Here is a 23231-nt window from a genome sequence, read left to right as displayed (position 1 = left end):
TGGCGCTGGTCTCGGGCAGTTGCCGGGTTCAATCCTTTGAGCCGTGCTCCCTGCCCTGGGAACGCCTCCTGCCTTGGGGAAATCCCTTCCCCGGGGAGCTGGGTGGCCCCAGGCTCCCAGGAGCATCCCTGGGCTCCGCACGCCTCAGCAGCCAGCCCGGTCCCAAAGCGTCAGAGATTTGTGGGCGCTGGAAGATCCTCAGCACCCGAGTGCTCATCCCGGCCCTCCCGAGTCGCCCCCGGGGCGCAGCGGGGTGCAGGGGGGTGCAGCTCGGGCACTGCTGGCGGGGAGGTGCCGCAGGGGCCGGGAGGAGCTGGAAGCCCCTGGGGTTTCAGCTGATGGCAGCGTCGTGTTCATGCTTTGAGGACTTGCATTGAGCTGGGGCCTGGAAGAATTAAGAACCTTTCTCGCTGAAGTGCTCTGAAGCCCTTTTTGACGGCTCCGCGCTTCTAATTTTAGCAGCAGCCCTTTGGGGCTGAGGGTTTAGCTCACGCTGAGCGCGGCTTCTGCGGGGGAAGCCACAGCTGGAGGCAGCCACGAGCTCGAGCATCGCGGAGCGGGGACGGGCTCCCAGGACGGAGCACACCTCATCAGCACGGCACTTTCCAAATGTCTGCGTGACAGCTAGGCTACCCGGGATCAGACTTGTGCTGATAAATCCCCTTTAAGCCAGTTTCCCCCCCTCCGTTTTACCGCCGAGCCCTTTCTCGGGGCTGGTGGGAGCGCTGCCGCTTGGGAAGGGGCTGGGTGAGCCGGGTGGCTTTACTGGAGCAAGCAGCCCTGCATTAGCCAGGAGCAGGAGGGCTTTAATAAATCATTTCCCGTCTCTAATTTTTACTCCTCTATGAAATTCCTCTCGTTTGCCGGTCGCCAGAGGGAAGGGAGGTCAGGGGAACCAGGCCTCCCCAGCATCCTCCTTCCTGCAGCTGTTGAAACAAAATCCAGAAATACTCTAATAGGCACGTCCCTCCCTCCCCCCGTAACACGGCGCGGTCGGTACCAGAGTGCCGGTGGCGGTGGCCGGGTGCTGGTGCGCGCAGCCCCTGCCCAGGGGGCCGGGCGATGCAGGGCAGCAGGGAGCAGGGGCATCGTCCCTCCTCGGGGACCCGGAGGCCATAAAATGTCCCCGTGGACCAGACACTGGGAAAAAAGGTTGCAGCATCTGTGTCGCTGAGCCTTGGGGCGTCTCCGGTGCGGGTCGTGACCGATGCAGCTAGCAGTGAGTGCAGCGGGGCTGTCCCGCAGGGCCCGGAGCACGGCTGCCACAGTAGATCCCAACCCCCCCCCACCTTGATCTCCCCGTAATGCTCTCGGCCCCTGGCTGCACCCTGTCCTGCAGACGGGCACCCCGTGGTGGTGCAGCGCTCTTTCCTCTTGGCCGCTGGCCCCCCGGCATTGTTTGGCCGTGTTTGTTTAGGTTGGCCCAGGTGCCGAGGTTTATCTGCCCCGCCGCTGAGGTTTGTTTTGTTTTGCGTCCCTTGTTTTGCAGCAGCAGCAGCAAATGCCCCGGAGCAGCCAAGAAGAGAAGGATGAAAAAGAGAAAGAAAAGGAGAAGGAGGGAGAGAAAGAGGAAGACAAACAGGAAGCAGAAAATGACAAAGAAGAACTGACAAAGTAAGCGAAGCCCTCCCCTCCTGGCTCCCCTCCGCCTGCAGCGAGGGCTGTGCGTCTCCCCGGGGTGCTGCTGGGACGCGGGGTGGGACGCGGCACGGTGCTGGGCTGCCCGATGCGGTGCTGGGCTGCGTGTGCCCATCTCCTCCCAGCGGGAGGGAAGGGGAGAGCCTGCTTTCCTCTTTGTCCCTCCCCCCTGCTGCTCCCAAACTTGGAAAACAGCTCTCCGATGTGCTCTTATTTTTAAACCCGATCAACCCGCAAAGCCGCTCTGATCCTCGGGCTTGTTTTTGCTGTTGCGAGAACCTCCCGGAGTCGGAGGAGCTCTCGGAGCCCAGCCGAGCGTGGCGCTTCACCTTTAGTGTTATTGATGTCAACATGAGAGCTTCCAGATCAAGGGATTCGGCCAGTTTTATAACCGCGCCTGCCTCCCTGCCTGACACAATCATAACTAACAGGGGAGCATCAGAGCTGCGGCGGGGAAAGGTTGGCACGCGGGCTGCTAGCTATCTGTAATGGGATTAATACTTGCTTTAAAAGAACATCTGGCTTCATTATATCTAGGCTGCTAAGACATTTACCAGCAGGTCCTTTTCAGGAAGATAAATGAGGAGGAGGCAGTGATGAATTTGAATGGCCTGGTATTAAACCTGTCTCTGTCAGGTCTCTGCGTGCACTTGGTGGTGGAGCTACAGCCATCTGCAGAGTGCAAACCCCGCCGCAAATAACCCCGCCGCCAGATTAGCCAGGAAAGGGGTCTATGTGTGCAAAAAAAATAATAAAATAAGGCAGACTTTCCCCTCCAAAGGACCACTGCAAAAACCCCAAACTTGTGCAGAGAAATACTTGACTCCAAATCCTCCCGACCCAATGGTGATTTCCTCGCTCCTTGTTTTTTTCTGCAGGGACAAGAACGACGACACGTCCGGGGAAGACAACGACGAGAAGGAAACCGTCACCTCCAAGGGCCGCAAAACCGCCAACAGCCAGGGCAGGCGCAAGGGGCGCATCACCCGCTCCATGGCCAATGAGGCCAACAACGAGGAGGCGGCCGCCCCGCAGCAGAGCGCCGAGCTGGGTGCGTAGCCGCCGGCACCGGGAGCGGGGAGGAGGCGCTGCGGCACGGCTCTCAGGGTGCCTGCCCTGCTCTGCACTGGGAAGGGGTTTTGCCCTGCTCTGCTCCCCGTCCCCAGCTCCCAAAGGAGGGTTTTCCTCGTGCACCCCCTTCCCAGGGGCAGCAGGAAGGGTTCTCTTGCCCATTTGTTAACCTGCTCGCCCAGGTGACCCGGAGGCATTTGCGACAACTGTCTTAGCCCAGCATTAATGTGTTTTAGGACCCTGGAGGGAGGGAAAGTATTGCAAAAGAGAAAAAGGGAAGGCATTGGTTTTAGCAGTGCATTAGCTGGGCTCGTGCAGGGCTCGTGCGCCTCCTGCACTGGAGGTGTGCTTCCCTCTGCCAGAGGCTCAGGCTTTCAGTGCCCTCAGCTGCTGGGGCTGCTCAGCACTAATGCTGTCCTGCCCTGCTGGGTGCTGGGGCTCCCTGGCTCCCCGCAGTCCTCCTGCCCCTCTCAGTTGTCCGATTTACGTGGGCCCAGCGCTGCTGCAGCCTGCGGGGTCCGTAACCCCATGGCCTTGGGAATCGGGCTCTTCCTTCCTCATCCGTGCCGCTACCCCGGCTGCTGTGAAGGATGTGGTGAGGCGGCGAAGGGTTCATTGCTCAGAAGCCTCCCCACCGGCTGCCTTCGTGCCACGCACCCCAGGTGGCATTTGTTTGGCACGCGTTGCCCGTGCGCATCCCCAGTGCCCCCGCTCATCTGCCCCATCCGTGGGCTAGGCGCAGGGTTCGGCACGTTCCTGCCCACGGGGCATGGCCGGGCTGCGTGCAGGGCTGCAGGGTGCTGAGCACAGCAGCAAGGGGAACGAGCAGCTGCAGGGCGAGATGGACGAGGCAGAGCATGCTGCCCATAACGTGGCACAGCCGCCGGCTCGCAGGGACCACGGCCAGCACTTGGCCGAGTGCAGCAGTCGGGAAGAGCTGTCTGGGGGCAGACAGGAATTCACAACATCATCCCCAGACACACCTCGTGTGCATCTGCCTCTGGCATTTGCAGCTCCGGTAGTGGTTACCCTTGGAAACTGCTCGTGTATTGACTTGGAGAAGCAAATACATCAAGGAATTTGGCTGATTTTCCGATGTTTTGTACTCTATCAAGTACAAAATTATTGCTGCGCTACCTAAGGCGAAGCAAAAATAAAAGCAGGGTGACTCCTCTCGGTTTCCTTTCTTTGCAGTTTCTTGCTTGTTCTGTTCCATGTGCTATAAATCACTCGGAGGTGTTTCGCCTCCCCGTTCCTCTGCTGACAACTGGCTGAAGCCTTGATTGCGAGCGCTGTTTTCATCCAGGCGATATAAATAGTTCCCGGCACAACGGAGCCCTGATCTCTGTCTCCAACTTGTTAAGCAATGCTGCAAAGAAGGAGCAGATAATGCCAGGGACTTGGATGGGATTTTTTTTATCCCAGCATCTCAGAGCCCTTGATAAACTTCACGGCAGGCAGACAGAAAAGACTTCAGACCATGTTAAATTGGGAAAAGGAAGCGGATTGATTCCAGTGGCATATCTGAGCAATTGGTTACACTTTATGTCTCTCCACTAGTGCTTTAATTTAGGTTGGCTAAGAAAGTTATTGCATTTTAAATACCAATTGAACATTGAAAAACAACACAAAACCATATTGTGGTTTAACTGCAGCGTGCTGGAGCTCCCAGTAGGCATCTGTTACATAACTGCACAACCTCAGTAAATATCATTAATCAAACCAAACGGGCCATTTCTTTGACGTTTCTTCACCATACAATAACAGTCGTCTCAAAGATGAGTTAGGGGCCTTGTGAAGTGTGTTTGGGACACTCGATTTGAAGCAAAGGAGAGCCACAGCCCCAAATCTGCCCGGGGCAGGGGGAAGCGGCAAGGGGACACCTGTGGCTGTGCTCAGCTAGCTGGGAAGGAGATTCCTTGGTCTGGCTCCGGTGTGCCCCAGGCATCGCAGCCCAGCTCGTCCTCCTGCAGGGTCCCAGCTTTTGTAAAGCCCCTTAGAAAATGCCTCCCCCTCCCCTCGCCCGTATCCTCTAGCCTAACCTATCAGCCTGCTCTCCATTCTGAAAGGACGCTGTCAAAACATCTCTCATCGCTGTTGAAATAACGCTGTGCCTGTTGTTTAGAGTAATAACCCGCTGGCAGCCTGAACCGGAAATCTGTTTCCTTACCGAGTTGTTTTTTGCCTCTGACTCACACCCCGGTTTGTTATTGTAGGGTTTGCTCGCTGGTGCCAGGCCGCCAGCAGGATTGGCGCGCAGCGAGCGCTTCGCACAGGACCTCGGTGTCCCTGCACCGAGCGGGGCATGGGGACGGGGGCACAGGTGCTGGCGCCCTCCTCTTCCTCTCTGGTGGGAGCAGCGCACCCCCTCGACCCCGAGCTGCTCCTGGCCCCAAATCAGCCGAGCCCCTGCCACTTCTGGACGTGGCTCTGAGGTGCTGGAGAGCGTGGTGATGGTGCCAGCTCTCCGAGGGAGCCCGCTGTTAGCGGGGCTGGCTCCCTAGACTGATGCGGGTGGCAGGCCAAAGTGACCGAGGTGACGCCGTTTCTCCGTGTCTGCTGAGGGTGACGGTCCCACCCCGTGTCTGCCACCTCCGAAGCACGCAGCCGATGTCGGCTCCGTCTTAGGTACCTGTTGTTGGCGGGCCAGAGAGCGTGGCACCGGTTCAGCAGGAAATGTGCTGCCTCCCTCAAGCCATCTGGCTTCGCTTCCAGTCCCTGAGAAACCAAAGGGGAGGCTTTGCGTCACCCAGAAGCAGCCCAGGAGGGTGGTGCCGTGGGGGTTGTCGTTGCTGTGCCTCCGGTGACCAGGGTGCAGGAGGGGGCATCCGTGGAGCGGCATTTGGGCTTCTGTTGGGTTAAAGGGTAGGGAAGTTCGGCAGGACCCCTTGTGTTCCGGCCTGTCCTGAGATATCGGAGGGGCTGGGGTCGGCTAGGGTTGGGCTCCGAGCGATGCCCAAGCTGGCACTGTCGGTCGCATTCGGTGCATTGAATTAGCACCAGCCAGGTGCGCAAACAGCACAGTGCACTTTCGGCCTAGCAAACGGCTGGTGGGGTTTATTGAAGCAACAGGAGTGCAGGTTCTTTGGATTGCTGGTGATAAACGCACTGGCTGCGAAGCACGTGCAGACACCAGGAATACGACCAACAACCGACGACACGTGGTAGTTGGTAACTCATGAAACAGCTCGGTAGGGAGCGTTAGGTTTCTCGGTATAACCAAGAGATCGAATCTCACCCAAGAGGCATCCCTGTGGGGGGAAGAGAGGTTCAGCCCCTCGGCTGACCCCAGAAGTCAGCGATGTCCTTCCAACTTGTCTGCGACGGTGTCTTCCCTGGCGTTTTCCTCTCATGAGCCATTTTTATGCTATTTTCTTACCTTTAGGTGGAGCTTGAGTGACTCTAGGCATACGTGCCTTCGTTGTGATTGGTATAACTTCTTGCTTTTGGCTTGAAGTCACAGGCCCAGAGAAATTCAGAGCATGTGCACAGTGAGGGGTGGTCACACCTCGGAGGCGGGTAGCCTTTGGGATGGAAGTGTGTTTTGGCATTATAATGAGGTTATAAAGAGCAGAGTTCACCTAGAGGAGGTGATACGGTTATCAATTAGACTCAGGCTGGCCATGCAATCTGTCAGATCCATAGTGCCATCGGGTTCCCCATCCCTGCCACGACAGCACAGAGCCTGGCCGCGGGGTCTCTGCTCTGCCCTCCGACACCTCTCGGAGTCAGCACGCCAGGCTCCCCAGTGGCACCAGCACCCGAGGTTGTGAGTTATGCTGCCGAGGGGGCTAGCATGGAACAGATTCCTTGCCTACCTGCCACATCTCACCCTGGAAGTTTCCTCAGTGCCGAACCTTCTCTTAAGAAGTGGCCATAGGTTTAGCCTCACTAAGTCACCTCCAGCGAACACCCACTGCTTCCCCCCGCCGCGCCCCTCGGAGCTCGCTGGGGTCCCTCAGCCCTGGGTCCCCTCTGACTGCTCTCCTTTCCTTCTTCCTCCCCAGCTTCACTGGAGATGAACGAAAGCTCTCGCTGGACTGAAGAGGAAATGGAGACGGCTAAAAAAGGTAAGCCACTTGTTTTCTTTCTTGTGTTGGTGCTGCTGGAGCCAACCCAGCAGCTGGCGACGGAGGGTGCCTGACCGCAGGGCGGTGGGGCAGGTCCTGCCTGTCTCGCTGCTGGTTTCTCGCAGTAGCCTCAGCGGGTGGCTTGGGGGGAAACGAGAGGGGTGTCAGGTGTTGGTGCGCGGTGCTTGCCCAGCTTCTGTGGCCCCGGGAGCTGTGCTGACCCCCGGGACATCTGTGCCGGCGGTCCTGCGGCCACGGCCCACGTGCGTCCCGCGAGAGCAGAGCCGGCTGTAGGAAATGGGGAAGACGTTTCATCTGCTGCTTCCTGCAGCTTCTGCTGCGCGTAGCACGAGGCTTCGCCCTCTGAAGCCTCGTCCTATCTGTGCGATCGGTTTCAGACGTGCTGAGGGCGTCCGCCTGTGTTGGTAACTCTGGTGTTCAGCAATTTGTGGGTGGCAAACCCCGGCGCTCCGCGGTGCGGGGGCAGCTGCGGCTTCCCAGCCCTCCCCGGCGTGCAGTGGGGAGCTCGCGAGAGCTGCGGGCAGGAGCGGGGCTCTCGACATCCTGAGCTGATTCAGAGCCTCTGCTGAGACCGTTTTGAAAAAGTGCTGAGTGTGGCACAGCCCTGCTTGCCACTTCCCCCTCCCTCCGCGCAGCTCCCGTGCCAGCCCTCTCGCTGCTTTAATTTTTTCCAAAGTCACGTCCTGTCGATCCGCTGCCGGGTTCACATCCCCGGCCCGTGCATCCTGCTTGCGTGGCTGCTGATTCTCCTGGCCCGGTGAGGATTGTAAACGCGAAATTAAAATGGAAATGAGCGCCGTTCGGGGATGGCAAGCGCAGGCAGGCACGTTAGTGGCTTCAGCTCGGTTTGGAAAATGCACCTGCTGCAAGGATGGCGATTACATGTTCTGGAGCCCCGGCTTCCCAGGTGCCGGTGGGAGCTGTGGACTCGGATTACTTTGCCTGTGAATATCCCAAAACGTTTGGCTCGCTCGCCTTTGAGCTGTTCCAACCCTCTTTGCAGCCCGGTGCCAATCTCGCGCGTTGCTGAGCGTAGCTCTCTATGGATGCAAAACTTAATGGATAGACTTTAATCAGGCAGCCTGGCCCGGAGCCAGGCAGCGGGGTGAGCAGGTGCCGAGCAGGGGAGTGCTGCTGGAGGGATCTTTTCTGAGCGCTGCTTTGTTTTGGAGATCGCATCTGGTTGGAAAAAAGCGCCTCTCGCTGTTTTGTGCTGGATGCTGGACGCGTGCTTAAGGAGTCCTAAAACCAGCCGCCAAAGCCTGCGTGGAAGATGAGGTGTGGGAGCACGTAGTGGTTCCTGCTCCTGCGTAAGCTGAGCCTGACCCCGTTATTCCAGCCCGGGGGCCAGGCAGGGGCAGGGGGATTTGCTGTTGCAAAGCCTGGTTGCTGGGCTGACGTTCCCCTGCCCGCTACAACCCGGGAAACCGAGGTTTCGACGCCAGACTTCTGCAGAGAAGCCAAATTCCCCTTTGCCAGGAAGTAGCCGCGCTGCTGCTTCGAAGTGGCTCTGTTTGGCATTTCCAGGGACTGGCAGGCTGGGGGTTTCCGACTCGCAGCGCGACCAAACTCCGGAGGTAACCTCAGGGGCCGCAGGAGGCTGCAGAGCCGCTGCTGCTTAGCGCCTTGCTGTGCCTGGGAAGAGGAGGATGGTGACCTCTGCTCTTGGCACTGGCGAGTGGGTAGGTAGATCAGCCTCACCATCAGCTTTTTTGTGCGTGGCATGAAACCCCCCTCCTCTGCTGCAGGGAAAGGGCGGGCAGGCACGTCGTAGGGGAACCAGCCCTGGGACAGCGCGACGCCGGAGCCGAGCGGCCGCACCAAGCAGGGCTCTGGAAATGAGTTGGAGAGCTCTGGAAGGGCAGAGCTGCACAGAGGGCTTCCAAGTAGGAGAAGGCAGGACCGGGTCTGTGGGGAGAGACAATAAAGGGGAGTACCGTGTTATTAAAGTTAACTAGGGGAACGAAAACCTAGCGAGAGGAAAGTTCTTGCTTAATGACACTTTTATTATGCAATAAACTTTGATTCACTAGTCTGTCAAAATGTGCTGAGATTGGTGTAATTACGGGGTAGCTAGCGTGTTTTTCTGCTGCTGCCTCGGCGCACAGGGGCCGCGATTCCAAGTTGGAAGCAGGAGGCTTTCGTTACCCGGAGCTCTGCGGGGCCGGCCGGGCGCTGCTCCTTACAGGGCAATGTTTAGGCAGCTTCGGCTTCTGGGGGGGATCCGCTGGCAGGAGCCGGTGGGCTGGGAAGGGAGCCCGGCACGCCCCAGCAGCCAGGAGGGTTTGTTGCCCCCTTCGTGCTGAGCGCAAGCAGCGGTACGTGCCCGAGCGGGGCTGCCTCGCAGAGCAGCCCGCGATAGCGGCGGAGCTGAACCCGATGAACCAGGAGGTTTCAGCGCGACCTTCGTTAATCTTTAGTCTCGTATCTGTTCTCGCTCTGGCTCTGGGCTTCCCCCCCCCCGCCCCCTGGAGTCTAACAAGTGGTTTTGTACTCCGAAAAGAGGCCACGTAAAAATGGCAGTGTCTTGCTCACCTGAGTTCCTCCCACGCCATGCCGAGGCTCTGCGCTCCTCGCTGGAGGGGCAGAGCCAAAATCGTGTTCCTCACGCCTTGCCTCCGTGTGGCCTGGCCGGGGAGGGCTGGGATGGAGGCGCTGGGACAGAGGCTCTGGGACGGAGGTGTTGGGATGGAGGTGTTGGGATGGAAGCACTGGGATGGAGGCGTCACGGGGACGGGTGCGAGCAGCGCGGACAGAGGGGCCCTCCTGGGCACACAGCTCCTGGGCGAGCAGGGCTGGCGGAGGAGATGGCATGTGTTTGATTTCTATCACAGTAAATGTGTAACAGCAGAGAAACGGGCTTTGGGTAGGGGCCGAGACCCTTCCTAAGTTGCGTCGGAGGCACTGATGAGCGGTCCTGGCACCCAGAGGACAGCGGGGCCGGCGGGCCAGCCGTGTGCGTGCTGCTCGTGTGAGCATTTTGGTGTTTATTTTAGAGTGTAAAAGGCCAATGTCAAAGAGCTAAATAACCCATGAAAACTCCTAAATAGTTCATTTTGGGTGGATGCAAAATATTTCCTTGGATACAGGTTTTCTTTTGAGGGCTGATTTTCACTTCTGCCAAAAAACAACTTAGAAAGCGAGATGAATTTTGGACCAACCTGAGCCATTTTTTTTTTTCCCCAGTTCCATTTTGTCCATGAAACTATAAAATAAAAAATAAAACTAATAATTAAAAAAAAAAGCAGGATTTTTTTTAAAAATGTTGATTTCTTAAAATTAACACACTGCCAAGCCCAGCAACACGCGTGCCCGTGGCAGCAACCAGCCGTCTCCCATCGCCTTTCGAGCACAGCTGTGTTTCAGCACGCTATCGCGCTGCACAGGATTATTTTGGAGCCTGAACGGGTGTGTAAACACACGCAAGCATGCGCTCTTCCAACCCTAATTTGGTTTTGCACTGTTATTTGAACGAACAGCTGGCTGAACGGGGGGAGGTAGGTCTGTGTAGGTCTGTGCATTCTTCCTCCATCGCTCCTTCCTGGCAGGGCAGCCTTTGCTCTTAAAAGGAGTTGGCTGCAGCCCGGTGCGGAGCAGGCGATGCTGTCTTCGTGGGAAGCTGGGACTGAGCCCTGCCCCGTACATTCTTCATCTTCCTTGCACTCACACTGGAGCTTTCCCCTCTCCAATATGAAATGTTAAATAATACTTTAAAATTAAAAAAAAAAAAAAAGATGATGTTAATAAGCGTAGGCTGGAGAAGGTGGTTTGCAGCCTGTGCCCGTCGCTGCGTGTTGTCCCTCGTGCTGGGACCAGGCAGCAGGGTGGGACGAGCCGTGGGGTCCCTCCATCCAGGCTGGGTGCCCCGGGTGCTCAGAGCCGGGGAAGCCCCACAAACGCTGCCGAGGAACCGTGCGCGTGCCCTGAAGCGCGTGTGATGCTACGGGGAGGCAGCAGGCGGAAATTGTCGGGGCGATTCGGATGGGGTGGATCGGGTGCCACGAGGGGAAAACCACATCCGAGGCGTGAACTGGCCACGCTGCCTTTGGCCAAGGTGTTTGGCAGCATGTATTGAACGTGGCCCCCTGGGATAACGCCCGTAACGTCGCTGCCGTGGTGCCCCCCCGGCGCTGCGCTTTCTGCCACAGTTGGCTGAACATTTCTCAAGCATGTAGGAGAAAACTGCGAGGATTTGCTTAGCGAGTGTCAGCGAATGAAACACAAAAGGCCTGTCAGGGGGAACTGCTGGGTAATTACTATAATTTACAGCCTACATTTTAATTTTGAGCATTATTTTTTCAACAATAAGGGAGCGGGAATAATATCCGAGCCAGGTGAAGAAAGAGCACTTGGGCACGAGGGGAGCGGTGGCTCCGCGTGCGCTCGGCCGCGGGACGGAGCCTCCCGCGTCCCCGGCAGGACGGGGGAACCGCGGGGAGCAGGGCGAGCTCCCGTCCCTGCCGGCGGGCTGGAAGGAAGGGGACGCAGCGCGGCGAGAGGAGAGGCGAGGTGTCTGACGGTAGGAATCCGGGTCGGGGAGGTTCAAGCACGGGGCTGCCGGAGGTGCGGAGCGCGGCAGGAGGCCGATGCTGGTTGCTGCGTTCCCGAGGACGGGCGAGCGTCGCCCTGCCTGCCCGCTGTCCCCTCCCGCGGGGACGTGGGCCGGCCGCGTGCGCGTCGTCCCCGCTGCTTGGCTTGGCGCGGCGTCAGGAGCCCGGTGCTCGCCCGGCTCTGCCTCCCACCGCCTGCGCGGCCCCGGAGCGGTTACTCACCTTCTTTGTGTCTCGGTTCTCCCACGCGCGCCCGCACGCTGCGAACCGCTCTGAGATCAGCGGGGGAAAGCATCGCTGCGGCGCGCTAATTTGGCTGGCAGCGGAGCGCTGGTTGCCAGCGACGCCGACCACGCTTTCAGGATGCCACGGTTTGCGCGGTGCTGGTCTTTCTCCAGGGCTGGGTTACAGTTTTGGCTGTGCCAGGAGTGTCCCCATCCCCGCTCCCGAGCGGGGGAGTGGGTGCGAGGGGTGCTGGAGGATTGCTCCAGGTACCGTCAGGCGTAGGGGAGTGAGATCACTTATTTTTTTCCCTTGTAACCCCGTCCTGTTAATCCGCACGAGCTCCCATTAAGGGACCCTTTTACGGGCTCCCTCCACCCTCTCCCAGAGCTGGGTGGAGCAGGGCGGCCGCGCCGGGGAGCCTTGGAAAGGATCACATAAAAACCCGCAGCTGCGGAGAGCCGAGGGGCCGCCAGCGGCCGGCTCCCACCCGCCTCGGTGCCCCCTCATCTACCCCTCCGAGCACACGTCGGGGTGCTCCCAGCTCTCCGGGCTCCTCTTCCTTCCTGCTCTGCGACGCTCCAGCCCCCGTTTGCTCGTGCCAAGGCAGAGGCTGTGGTGGCACCGCTGCCCACACAGCCCCTGCGTTGGCTCGGCTCGGCTGCGCCGTCCCGCGTCCTCTCCCAAACCTCTCCAGCGGCGCGGGTTGCGGGGCCAAGCCACGCTGGGGGCACGTTGTCCCAGCTGGGCTCGGCCGGCGCGCACCTCCCCAAAGAAAAGCGCCTTTGATTCACTTCAGAGCGGAGGAAACTATTAGCCAAGCTTTGTTTTCCTGGATCCCTCCCCCTGCCGCTGACATTCAGATGAGAGCGAGGGAGACAGAAAGTGAGAGAGGGAGGGAGGGAGCCGGTGCCAAGCGGCCGCACCCCTTGTCAGCTTGGGTCAGTGCCACGTTCGTTATTAATGCTCTGTCTAGAGGTCACATTCAGATGCAATGAGCCCTGGGTCAGCCAGAGGAACAGATTAGAGCTCGCTCGCTGCTCCGCCACATACCGACGGCACCGGCTCCCCGTCCCCGGGCTGGCAGGAGCGGAGCTGCAGCGCGCCGTCGGCTGCTCCCTCCCCTGCGCCTTTCTGCTGCTTTTTTTTTTTTTTTCTGTGGGCTTATTTATTTATTATTCTTTCTTGGCAACATCGGGCATCTCCTGAAACTGCACAGCCTCCCCTCCCCGTAGCCCCAGGCTGCTGAGCGAGGAGGTAGGGGAGAAAATACCGGAGGCGCTTCCATCCACCTTAACAACCGCGGCTGCAGCCGGCTGGAAAAGCTCCGCCACGAGCGGGAGGAGCGGGAGGACCAAGCGCCCGCGCCCCGCTGGAGGAGAGCTGGGGACAGAGCATGTGTCCCCTCCAACTTCTGGCGCCGGGGTCAGGACTCTCTCGCCTGTGACCTGGTTTCCAGCCTCGGCACCCGCTCGCCGCTCTCCGCCGCCCATGGCTCTGAAATCCTCTCGCCCCCGGGATTTAAGGAACCGGCTTTGCTTTCTTCTCTTTCTCCGGCTGCTGCGAGGGAGCGAAAGCAAAATGAGCGGGGCGGGCGTGAGCGGAGCACTCGCAGCGCTTCGCCGCGAGCTGGCGTGCCCGGGGGGGCTTTGAAGCGCGCCCCAACGCCCGCGTCCGTCCCAGCCCGCCCGCTGCATGCTCCGGGCACGCTCCCCGCCCGGCGCAGCCAGACCCGCGGCATGTAAGTACTGGGGGGGGGGGCGAGGACGGGGTTAATTAACACTGGGGCTGGTGCCTGGCGTGGAGCTGTAGCTGCGTGTCCAGGGACAGACCCCGCGGTTGCAGGGCCACCATGTGCCGAGCCCCCAGGCCATGCCGAGCCCCCACGGCACGGCAAGCCGCGCAGCTCTGGGTACGATCTGATAACTCAGTTAGTCATAGTTTCAGTTGCGCTGGGAAATGAACGGCCGCGCCGAGACGGGCTGGTGTGCCGGGGAGCGCGGGGCTGGGGGCTGCCGAGCCGGGGGCGCGAGGCGAGGGTAGCACGGCACGTCCCGGGGCGCGTGTCGGGCGATCCCTGCCTGCGGGGCAGCAGGTGCTGCTCTTCTGCTCTGCCCTGAGTGTAAGGAGGAGGGCGGCTGGGCACCCCGCTGGGTCCCACGGGCTGCCTTGTCCTCGTGAGCCGCGCACGGATGCGGCCACCTGCCCGGCCAGCTGCGAGCTCCCGGCGGGGCCGTGGCAGCGTCCCCAGCGTCCCCGCGGCGGCGGGCAGGGCGGCAGAGCCGGCATGTGGCAGGGGAGAGGGCAGCGGGAGCTGGCACCGCGCAGCCGGTGAAGGTCACATCACGCTGGGGACCGTGGGCAGCACAGGGCCCCCCCGTTTACCGGGCTGGGTCCCATGGCTGCTCGCGGGGCACCGCCGGGACCAGGGGCAGCGCCGGCGCTGGGAGCCTTTGCCCGGGGCGCAGCAAATGGCTCCAGCCCTGGGTGCTGTGCTCGGTGCACAGCGCCGCGACGAGCCAAGGGGGCCGGGTGCCTTGTTTGCTTTGGCCACGGCGCTGGGTTGTGACACGCGGGGGGAGGACTGCCGCCCCCCCCGGCGCGTTACCTCTCGTGGTTGGTGGCCGGACGTCCCTTTTTTTTTTTCTTTTTAAGAAGCCCCAGCCCTCCTGCACGCGGCAGAGGTCGTGGGTTTCGCAGGAGCGGCGCTGGGAGCTGCAGAGTTAAAGCTCAAACTTGTTTCTTGGCTGGCCCCGGCCTTTTGTGGTGCTCAGCGCTCTGTGTGATGCCTGCGTGTTGCGTGCAATTCGATAAGCCCTGGTGCTGGGACGGGGCAGGATACAGGCACGGCCGGGACGTTAACTCTTGCCGCGCTGAGTACAGCTGCTTTCCTCTGGGAGGGGCTGTTTTTTTTTTGTTTGTTTGTTTTGTTCTTTTTTACCTGCCCTGAGGTACGTGGTGCCGCCTACTCAGTGCAGACTCACCTGTGTCCCCCCTAGGCATGCCTTCCCCTTGCACGTTTCCTGCTCAGAGGTGCATCCCTCGGGCCCTGGTGCTGAGATCACCCCGTCCCCTGCTGGGCTGAAGGCTGGGCACGGCTGGGGCACGGCTGCACGACTCCCAGGCACAAGCAGGGCCACTAATGGGAGCCCTAAGGTGGGACACTGGGGTCCCGAGCCCCACGGTGTCAGAGCTGGGGACAGCCAGGGAAGGGCGTGGGGACGGAGGTCGGAGACTCCCAGGCAGTCCCCGTTCCCAGGCCCCGTGTGTTGTTGTGACCTCTGGGCAGAAAAACCCCGTACAGAAGAGGAAGGTGCCTTGGGCAGGTTGTTCCCTGCAGGTTTTCAGCTCTTGAAGTCCCCGTCGGTGGCAGCGCCGTGCCCCTGGGCTCAGCGTCCCCCCCCGTCCTTTACACAAGGTGCTGGGGAGGGCCTGGGGAGCTGTGCCACGTGCTGCCACGTCGCGGGGGGTTGGGGTCAGGGACGCCCCATTCGGATGCTGCTTGGCCCCCGATGTGCTGTCCTGTGCAAGAGCTCGCAAGGCGCCAGGCCAGGGATGGCCGCAGATGGGGAAATCAGGTCATGGGAAGGACGGCAAGCTGCGAGGTTTTAATTGTCCTCAAAGCCTGGGTGGCCCCAGCCCAGGTCACCTCCAGGAGCCCGGGGCAGGCAGAGTGGGTACCGGTGCGCGTGGCCCGGGGCTGCGGCTGCGGCTCCCCCCTCCGACGTGACCGCCTGCCTCCCGTGTCCAGCAGACGCCTCGCTGGGCTTGGCGATGGGTTGTGTTCTCCAGCCTCCTGCACCGCAGCGTTCCTCCCAACCTGCTGTCTTGCCAGGTCTGAGGCGTGCAGCCTGAGCACCCGTCCCTCTGGCAGGCGTCCGTCCCACCCGCGACGGCCCCGGGACCAGGGCGTGAACCTGCGGACTTGAGGTCCCAGCGGGGACCTCGCCTGTGCTTCCTGACACTTCCCTGCCCGGGCTCTTCCTCCCCACCTGTACCGGGACTCCAACCCACCGAGCCGCCTTGTCGCCCCGGTGTAAGCCACCGGAGGGGCACAGGAGGGTGTAGAGCACCGCTGCTTCTTGGTGGGTTCTCCTGGGCACGGCGGCGCCTCCTGCTCCCGTCCCGAAGGGCAGGCAGCCCCTCCTGGCCACCCGCAGTGCTGATGTGGCCGCGGGATGTTTTGTTCCTGAGCAAGACAGCCCAGTGCCTTTTTTTTTTCCCCTTGGAAAGAAAAACAGGCTGTTGTAGGTCATCCCCTGGCCTAGGAAGCCTTGCAGACGGGTGCTAGTGACCATATTGTTCCTGTGGAGCTTGGCTTGCGCAGTGGGTGTTTCCCATCCTGTGCGGATAATGCTGCCCTTGTGCGACTTTATCTGGCCTTAAACGCTTCTCCCTTCCCTCCTTCCACCGCAGGTCTCCTTGAGCATGGGCGGAACTGGTCGGCCATTGCCAGGATGGTGGGCTCCAAGACCGTGTCGCAGTGCAAAAACTTCTACTTCAACTACAAGAAGAGGCAGAACCTGGACGAGATCCTACAGCAGCACAAACTGAAAATGGTGAGAATCCCCTCGCCGCCCGCGCCGGGTGCCTCGGGCACTTCCCGGCGAGTGCCTGCCCGGTCCCGCAGCGACAGGGGAACCGCCTCGGTTCGGAGAACGTTCTGGGGTGAAAGCACAGGGGATTGGGGGTGCGAGTGATGTGGGACAGGGTCATCTGCCCGCTCGGCCCCCCGGGGAGCTGTAGGAGGGGAGGTGCCGTGTGGGAGCGTGCCTCGGCTCCCGGAGCGCAGTGGTGCTCAGGGGCACCCAGACTGAAGGGGAGGAGTAGACTGAGGGCAGTTTGCCCCAAAGAAATACAGGGTTTTAGGATAATGCAAGAGAAAGAGGGGCTTAGCCCAAAACTGTGGTGGCGGGACAGGTATTGTGCAGAGAAGGCTGATCCTGACGTGGATGTTGGTTGTCCTTGTGGCCGCGAGCAAATACACGCATCTCTCCGTGCCTCGGTTTCCCCGTCAGAACGGGCTGACGCTGCTTTTCTGGCCTGAAGTGCAGGGCATGAATGAAATGGGGCTCATTCAGCGTTCAGGAGATAGGGCAGACGGCTAAGAGCAGCTAAGGATTATAATTATTTCATTTGTAGAGTATCCTGGGGTTCCCAGTTTCTGGCTAATAGAATTCACATGGCTTAAACCCCCAAGGGGTGCTTTGAAAATGCAAAGGACAATGTTCAATGCAGGAATCTCTCCAAGCAAGCTATTACAGCAAGAGTAAAAAGAAAGACAGGAAAACATTCAATGACTCACCCAGGAATTTAATATCCTAGTCAGTCTATAGGAATGAGAGAAAGAGAAGGCATTGGCGATTCTTTTTTATTAATTCTCTATGCACAGAGACACTCCTGTGCTCCTATGTTTCACCGAGTTGTTTTTAGAGACAAAGCAAACAAACTATACAAAAGACCCAAAAAAACTGTATAAAGACTGGAATTAAACATGCATAAAGCCCTCCGAATATAAAACGTTATGTTATAAAGATGCCGTTGTTCATTACCGAAGAGGATCTGAAATCAGATCACACAGCCTAGCTGGCAGTGGGATCGGTGTATATTAATTTACTCTGCTTCCTAACGTTTCAGAAATTATATCACAGAAGTGTTTTTCTGCAGAACCACATTTTTTCCCTGCATCCGTCCCTCCAAGGCAGCCGCTAGACTTCTCCAGTCTAATTGCTCACTCTCACTTGCAGTTTATATCAGCATCATCATTTTATTTTTTGAGCATTCGAGGCTATGGGATTCGGTTTTGTAGAAGAACAATGAACGTTCAGCTGTTATTTATTGTGCTCTATTGTTTTGTGGCAACAGCAGATGCCAGAGAGCTGAATAAAATGAAAGAACAACTGAGATTAAATTGCCATAGACCTTCCTTCCTGACTCCTAAATATATTCACGAGCAACCCAAGCCTCCTAATCTCCTATACCCAGTAGTCAGCCTTGACCTCTGCCGAGCAGGCATGTGGTGAGCCGGTGTGTCATCGTGTGGGCTTGCCATGAAATCCCCAAATTACTCCCTGACCTCCCCACCGCCAGCTATTGCCGATCGTGTGTGAGGAAACAAACTGGCGCTGCTTTTCTTCCTCTTGCTTAATGAGAGTAAACTCAATTAGCACATCTCATTAGTTCCCCAAACGGGGCTCGTTAATATTACAGCCTCCTCCTCCTCCGGGTAGGTGTGACAGGGCTGAAGGGCTCCCTCCCGAGCCCCGGCCTCTCTCTGGTTTGACAGCGTGCGGGTGGTGTGGAGGAGCTGGGGGTGAGCAGGTGCCAGTCCCCGGGTCGGGATGGGACGCAGAGCCTGGGGATGTCCCTCGTGCCCCGAAACACATCGGGGTTTGGCAGAGAACCAGCAGGGGACTCCCCCCGCTCTGAGCATCCAGCATTAGGGAGAAAAAGGCTCGGGATGCAGCTGGCAACGGTGCCCAGCGCTGCGGTGCTCCCTTTCTGCGGGGTCCGTCGGGACGCGCACAGCCTCAGATCCTCGCCCTGGTCCCCGGAGGATCGGGGTGCCCGAGGGACGGGCAGCCTGCTGGTGCCGGGCAGCGTCAGGCCACCTCGAAGCCCCGCTTTGTCTGCGCTGCGGCGTGTTTTGGCTCGCTCTCGCTGCCGAGCGGCTCGGATGCTTCCCGGGCATTGCCGTCGCTGAGCCCTGACCTTCTGCGTGCTGTGCTCTCTAATCTCGGCGCTGAAGGAAAGCGGGGCGTGCGGATACGGGGTGTCCTCCCGGAGCCGCTCTGTTTGCCAGCGGGCGGAGATAAGGCGCCGTCCTCACCAGCACCTCTTTGCCGGGAGGTTTCTGCTTTGCTCCGGTGACTGCTCGGGCTTGTTCTGGCTTGTGGAGCTACGGCGGGGGAGTTATCACCGCTCTGCTGCTGCGTCTCTCACTCGTCTCTGCTGGCCCTAATTGGGGCTTTTTTGGAGCAAAGCAGTGGGGGAATCTCCCGTGCTGCCGCCGTCAGGGCTCACCCAGGGCCCGCGAAACTCCAGGGGCCGAAGGGCTGAGGGGCGGGCTGGCTGTCCCCAGGGCCAGGCCTGGAGGTGCTTTGTCACCCTGTGGTTAGATCGGTCCCAGCGCAGCGTCAAATACGTGTCATTGTCACCCACGGGGGAGCGTGGTCGCACTGACGAGAGGCTGAGGCTGGGAGGTAAATCCAGAGATGGCCCTGTATCGGTAGCAGGGTTTGAAAGCTGCTTTGGCTGCTCCAGCTGCATGAGTTGGAGGTGGCAAGGAGACACCAAACATGTCGGGATGGTTTCTCCCCCGGCAGGGCAGGCGGCCAGAGAGGTGCCGTACCCGGGGGCTGCTGGCATCCCCTCCCCAGGACAGACCGCTCCTGGGGCACCACGGCCTGAAGAGCTGGGTGGCCCTGCAGGAACCTGGGGCAGGCAGAGAGCAGAGCCCCCGTGGGCCGAAATAACCCAAAGCTGAGCATAGCGAATGGAGCTGGTGCCTTGCCGTGGCCTCGCTGGTGGTCACTTGGATTAAGCAGAGCACACGGTGGTGGGGGGAGACGCCTGGACGCTCGGCTGGCTTCACTCAGGCTGCAGGGGCTCCTGCCTGGTGTGCCCGTGGTTGTCGGCAGGATGGGGGCCCTGTGTCCCCAGCGCTGGCACGCACAGAGCAGGAGGGGACGGTGCCCGTGAGCAAGGCAGGGCGGGGGGCACGGAGCTGCCAGCATGGCAGGAGGCGAGGCAGTGGCCTCAAACGCGTCCCTGGATGTGGCCGGGACCTGCTGCTGGGTTTCACCGCGGGAAGGACCTGAGGTGCCCCCGGGCAGCTCCGCAGGCTCCAGCCGAGCGCGGTGTGGAGGCAGGGGCTGCTTCCCGGCTGCTTCCCCAGCAAAAAGCCTGCTCCCAGCCTTGACTGAGTCACGGACCCGTGAGTAAGAGGCAGAGAAGTCTTTGCCATAGTAACGTAGGAGCTTTGTCATCGCATTAGCATGACGGGGAACTGCTGCTTCAGACAAAAACGTGCACTTACCGAATCGCTGCCCTGACAGAGGTGTGAGCGCTGGGGCACCGTGACCGCCGCCACCACGGGTGACACCGCGGTGGGACGGGGCACGGAGGGGCCCTGCCCGCCTCCCACGGTGCCACCAGCCCCTCAGAGAGCAGTTTCTCGAGTGTTGTTTTTTTTTTTTTTTCCTCTCTCCTGCCCAGCCTGATAAAAATAGACTTTGAGCAAGCAGCGTTTCCAAGCAAAAAGCCGTTGGATTTGTTTGTTTTATCTGGAAGTTTTTTAAAGGATTGGAAAGTTGGGTTGGAGGGGAGGGACCGGCTCTTCCCAGCGCAGGGATCCAGCAGCAAAGTTAATGTTTCCGCCACGGCTTTATCTTCTCATCCATGTAAATAAACGTCCTACACACGTCATCCGTGTGGGGCTTGCAGGGAGAGCCGGAGATGATGGGCCTGTTCCTACTGGTAATATTTATTCAAGCAACAAGAGCAGGAAACAATAGCAGAAGCGAGACTTTTCCTTGAGGCCGGCGGGCGGGAGGGAGGGAGCAGTGTGTGCGCGCCCCGTGGCCGCGGCACGTGCCCTGGAGAGCAGGGACGGTGCTGCCCTAGGGCAGGACCGGGGCACGGGGTGTTTGGGCACCTTCGGGATGCCGTGACGCACCCAGTGTCCCCACCAGCAGCAGGAGGCAAAGTCCTTTGGCAGCTCCTGCAGCGGGACGCACGAAAGCCGGTGTGCTCCGGTGTTGGCTGCACTGCGCGTGGGTCATCAGCTCTGCTACCTGCGGGTGGGCGTCAGGATGCGGCCGAGGGCGTTTGTGAAGCTGGAGGTAGTCCCTGGAAGCACGCAGTGCAAACAGGAGCGAGCAGCCCTGTGCCAGTGGCTCCTGCACGTGCATCCTTTACCCGTGTGTCAGCGCTGACCCTGCCCCGGGGGCTTGCCAGGGCTTGAGCTCTGCAGGAGGGAGAGCAGGGGGACGCTGTGCCCCGGCCGCAGCAGTGCTAGATGGATCCTTCACCCACCGTCCAACCCCAAATCTGCTCCGTGCGTGGGGTGCAGCATCCCCAGGGCCTCCCCTGGAGTCGTGCTCCCTCCGGAGGGGCAGCCCCATGTGCAGCGAGTGCCTGGCGTGCGCCGTGTCCTGCTCCGCCCCGAGGGTTTTGGCTGGGCGAGACCGCATCATGGGGCTTTGGGCAGGCGAGTCTGGTCCTGGCGGCCACTTTTTGCAGGGTCTACGTGGGGAGCATCAGGACTCAGAGCTGGGGCTCAGAGCGGTGTTAGTGCCCTTCGCGTCCCTTTGGGCAGGAGGGGTGCTGGCCGCTCCCGCGCGGCTCCCGTCCCGCTGGGCTTTTCCTTCTCACCTTCCTCTGCCTCTTCCCCCAGGAGAAGGAAAGGAACGCGAAGAGGAAGAAGAAAAAAGGCACCGCCGTGCAGAGCGAAGAAGCTGCCTTCCCTCCCGCCGCCGAGGACGAGGAGATGGAGGTGTCGGGGACAAGCGGCAACGAGGAGGAGATGGCCGAGGAGGCAGAAGGTGAGGCGGGTCGAGGCGGGGGACGTGCTCAGCCATCCCAGCATTGCCATGCAGCCACGGCGGAGCAGTTCAGGTGCTGTGTGTGGCCTTTCTGGGGCTGCAAATGTCAGCGCTCCCAGGGGGCCGCGTGTGCCACCCTGAAGCCGCACCGAGGTGATGCTGTCCCGCAGCACGAGGCGCTCGTGACCTTTCGGGTGCCTCGGGATTTCACGCTTGCGAGGACTGCGCTGGATCGCTGCCCTCCTCCCCTGTCCGTCGGGAGGGATGTGTATTTTGGGAAGGTTGTGCAATGCAAAGGCTCAGTCACCAGCCGGCCTCTGCTGGGGACCCCCGGGGGTCTCAGGAGTCAGGGGTGTGCAGGGAGGAGCAGCTCTCGCTGCTGCCTTGAGCTCTTGAGGACCAGGGGTGCCAAGTCACTGTCACCTGAAGTCGCTGCCATTCCCAGTCCTCCCCAGTGCAGCTGTGGTGTGACAAAGCTCTGCGCTCCCCAGGCCCCTCTCCACCCCGCGCGCACCTTGTCCCTGCAGGGTGGCACCTGGGGTGATGCCCAGCGGCTCTTTCTCGCCCCACAGAAGCAAGAAGTGCCCTTCTTGCACCGGTTTATTTCCAGTTTTCATCAGCACACGCTCCCCAGAGCGTTGGCTCTCGTAAATCAGCTTTCTGCTTGTTTTCCTCCAAAAAGCAGGCCCTGCACAGCTCGGCAGGGCACGGGGCCGAGCCGGGGCAGACTGCAGGCACTGCGGGGTCTCGGAGAGAGGCGCAGGGGGAGGCTGCTGGAGGAAACAAAGCAGAGAGCCCCTGGGTGATGCATGAGGATGGATGCAACCCGCCGGGCTCGCACAGCCCATCCCCGTCCCGTCAGGGCATCGTGGCCACCACTGCCCCAGGCGGCTGAGCCCCCCCAGGGCTGCCACAGTCCCTGTCCAGCAGGGCTGATGGACCTCGGCGGGTCCTTTCCTCCCCATTCCCCTTTTAAGGGAGCATTTTCCTCTCTCCCAGCCGTACGAAAGGAAGGAAACAACTTGAAAGTGACAATTTTCAGCTATTTATCGCTTAGAAAGCACGGCAGCGAGTTTGGAGAAAATGTGCATAATTTTCCAACAATAGCCCCATTTGACTTTTGTCAAAGTAATTTAATAACTTAACCAGCACTGCTGGCACCCTGCTGCTTCCTGGCCTTAGCACCCAGGCTAATGGGACTTGAAATTGGAAATCTTTTCAAATCATTGTTGGAAGTGACTCATTACAAGGCAGATTCCAGGTAAATCTTTGTGCGAGGTGATATGTGACTCAGAGCCGCGGAGTAAAAGGTAGTTATTGCTCTTTGTGAGAGTGGCTGAGAGGAAACAATGCGGTTTTGAGATTAAAGACAGATCTCTTGACACTCGCTGAAGCTTTACCTTCCTAGAGCTCCAATCCTCATTTCTCATTCCTCCCGTTGGGCGGAGGGGGCCTGGTTCTGAAGCGGGCTGTTGAGCGGAGCGAGCGTGGAAGCAGAGGCTGATGAAATGTCACGGGCACGGAAATGTCAGAGCGGCGCTCTGCTCGGGAAGGTCGCGGGCTCCGGGGTGACATTCGGAGACCCGTGGGGAGCACCTTGGGGCCGGGGGCCACGCGGCAGGCCCTGGGGTGGGGAGAAGGACTCGGCGCGGGTTGTAGCGTGTGATTAATCGCCTGTGTCCAAGCCGTCTGCTTGCACATGCGAGGCACGTGTGCTTGTTTGCCCGGTGCCCGGGGCTTTGCGGCCAGCCGGGCGCTCCCATCTCCACCCAGCTCCCTTCCTCGCCTCCCCCGCCACGGATTCAGGGCCCAGAGCGAGTGCAGCAGAGCCCAGCGCCCGGCTGAGCCTTTTCGTGGCTCAGCTGCCCCTTTCACATCGGGTAGCACCAGGCGCGGGGGGGCCGAGCGGCTGCATGTCTCTGCCCTGCAGTCCTGTGCCCAGCAAGTGGAAGACCTCGGGTGTGCTCAAAACGCGTGGCTCCTGGGACAGCCACATCTTTGTGTCCCCCATTTTGCTGGCGTCTGAAGCAAAATGGGCTGCTGTGGAGAGAGGCAGGTAAAGGGGCACCTGGGAAGGAGCTCTTTTGGACAGGAGCACAAGGGCTGTGCCCCAA

The 23231-nt window shown here is 60.0% G+C and overlaps 2 protein-coding genes and 1 long non-coding RNA gene across 29 annotated transcripts in view; 1 reads left to right on the top strand and 2 right to left on the bottom strand.

The window, feature by feature from the left end:
- Positions 1 to 23231, top strand: part of NCOR2 (nuclear receptor corepressor 2) — a 234396-nt gene that overhangs the window by 169001 nt on the left and 42164 nt on the right. For 23 of the 26 annotated variants that reach the window (XM_066979209.1, XM_066979208.1, XM_066979204.1 and 20 more), the window contains 5 exons: positions 1490 to 1614; positions 2517 to 2689; positions 6717 to 6779; positions 15989 to 16131; positions 20970 to 21117. In XM_066979209.1, coding sequence (XP_066835310.1) covers positions 1490 to 1614; positions 2517 to 2689; positions 6717 to 6779; positions 15989 to 16131; positions 20970 to 21117 — 652 coding nt within the window. The remainder of the gene's footprint in view (positions 1 to 1489; positions 1615 to 2516; positions 2690 to 6716; positions 6780 to 15988; positions 16132 to 20969; positions 21118 to 23231) is intronic. The other 3 variants (XM_066979212.1, XM_066979200.1, XM_066979217.1) reach the window with 1 other exon arrangement.
- On the bottom strand, positions 6772 to 12444 carry LOC125183995 (uncharacterized). Of its 2 annotated transcripts, XM_066979248.1 has the most exons (3): positions 11573 to 12444; positions 9336 to 9595; positions 6772 to 8708 (listed from the first exon to the last, which is right to left on the bottom strand). In XM_066979248.1, exons 1-3 carry the CDS (start codon positions 11643 to 11645, stop codon positions 8043 to 8045), a joined length of 999 nt encoding a protein of 332 aa, XP_066835349.1. In that variant the 5' UTR covers positions 11646 to 12444; the 3' UTR covers positions 6772 to 8042. The 2 variants fall into 2 exon arrangements, with proteins under 2 accessions (XP_066835349.1, XP_066835348.1); XM_066979247.1 differs by lacking the exon at positions 11573 to 12444 and having other exon boundaries at positions 9336 to 10683.
- LOC136786573 (uncharacterized) lies at positions 12713 to 14576 on the bottom strand. The gene is made up of 2 exons (XR_010825592.1): positions 14181 to 14576; positions 12713 to 13132 (listed from the first exon to the last, which is right to left on the bottom strand). It is a non-coding gene; the product is annotated as an uncharacterized lncRNA (long non-coding RNA).

The sequence above is a fragment of the Anser cygnoides genome, chromosome 17, assembly GCF_040182565.1.
Source record: "Anser cygnoides isolate HZ-2024a breed goose chromosome 17, Taihu_goose_T2T_genome, whole genome shotgun sequence".
In the NCBI taxonomy this organism is placed as follows: Eukaryota; Metazoa; Chordata; class Aves; order Anseriformes; family Anatidae; genus Anser; species Anser cygnoides.
Note: the sequence above shows the minus strand (reverse complement) of the source record. Positions and strands in the feature narration are given on the sequence as shown.

Bases quoted from the DNA above. Each gene is read 5' to 3' on its own strand.
- LOC125183995 (XM_066979247.1), bottom strand. From the start codon at position 9,779: ATGCTCACACGAGCAGCACGCACACGGCTGGCCCGCCGGCCCCGCTGT. The intron at 8,709-9,335 runs GTGAGCAAGACA...CTCTCCCCACAG, and splicing joins ATGGCGTGGGAGGAACTCAG to ACCCGGTCCTGCCTTCTCCT.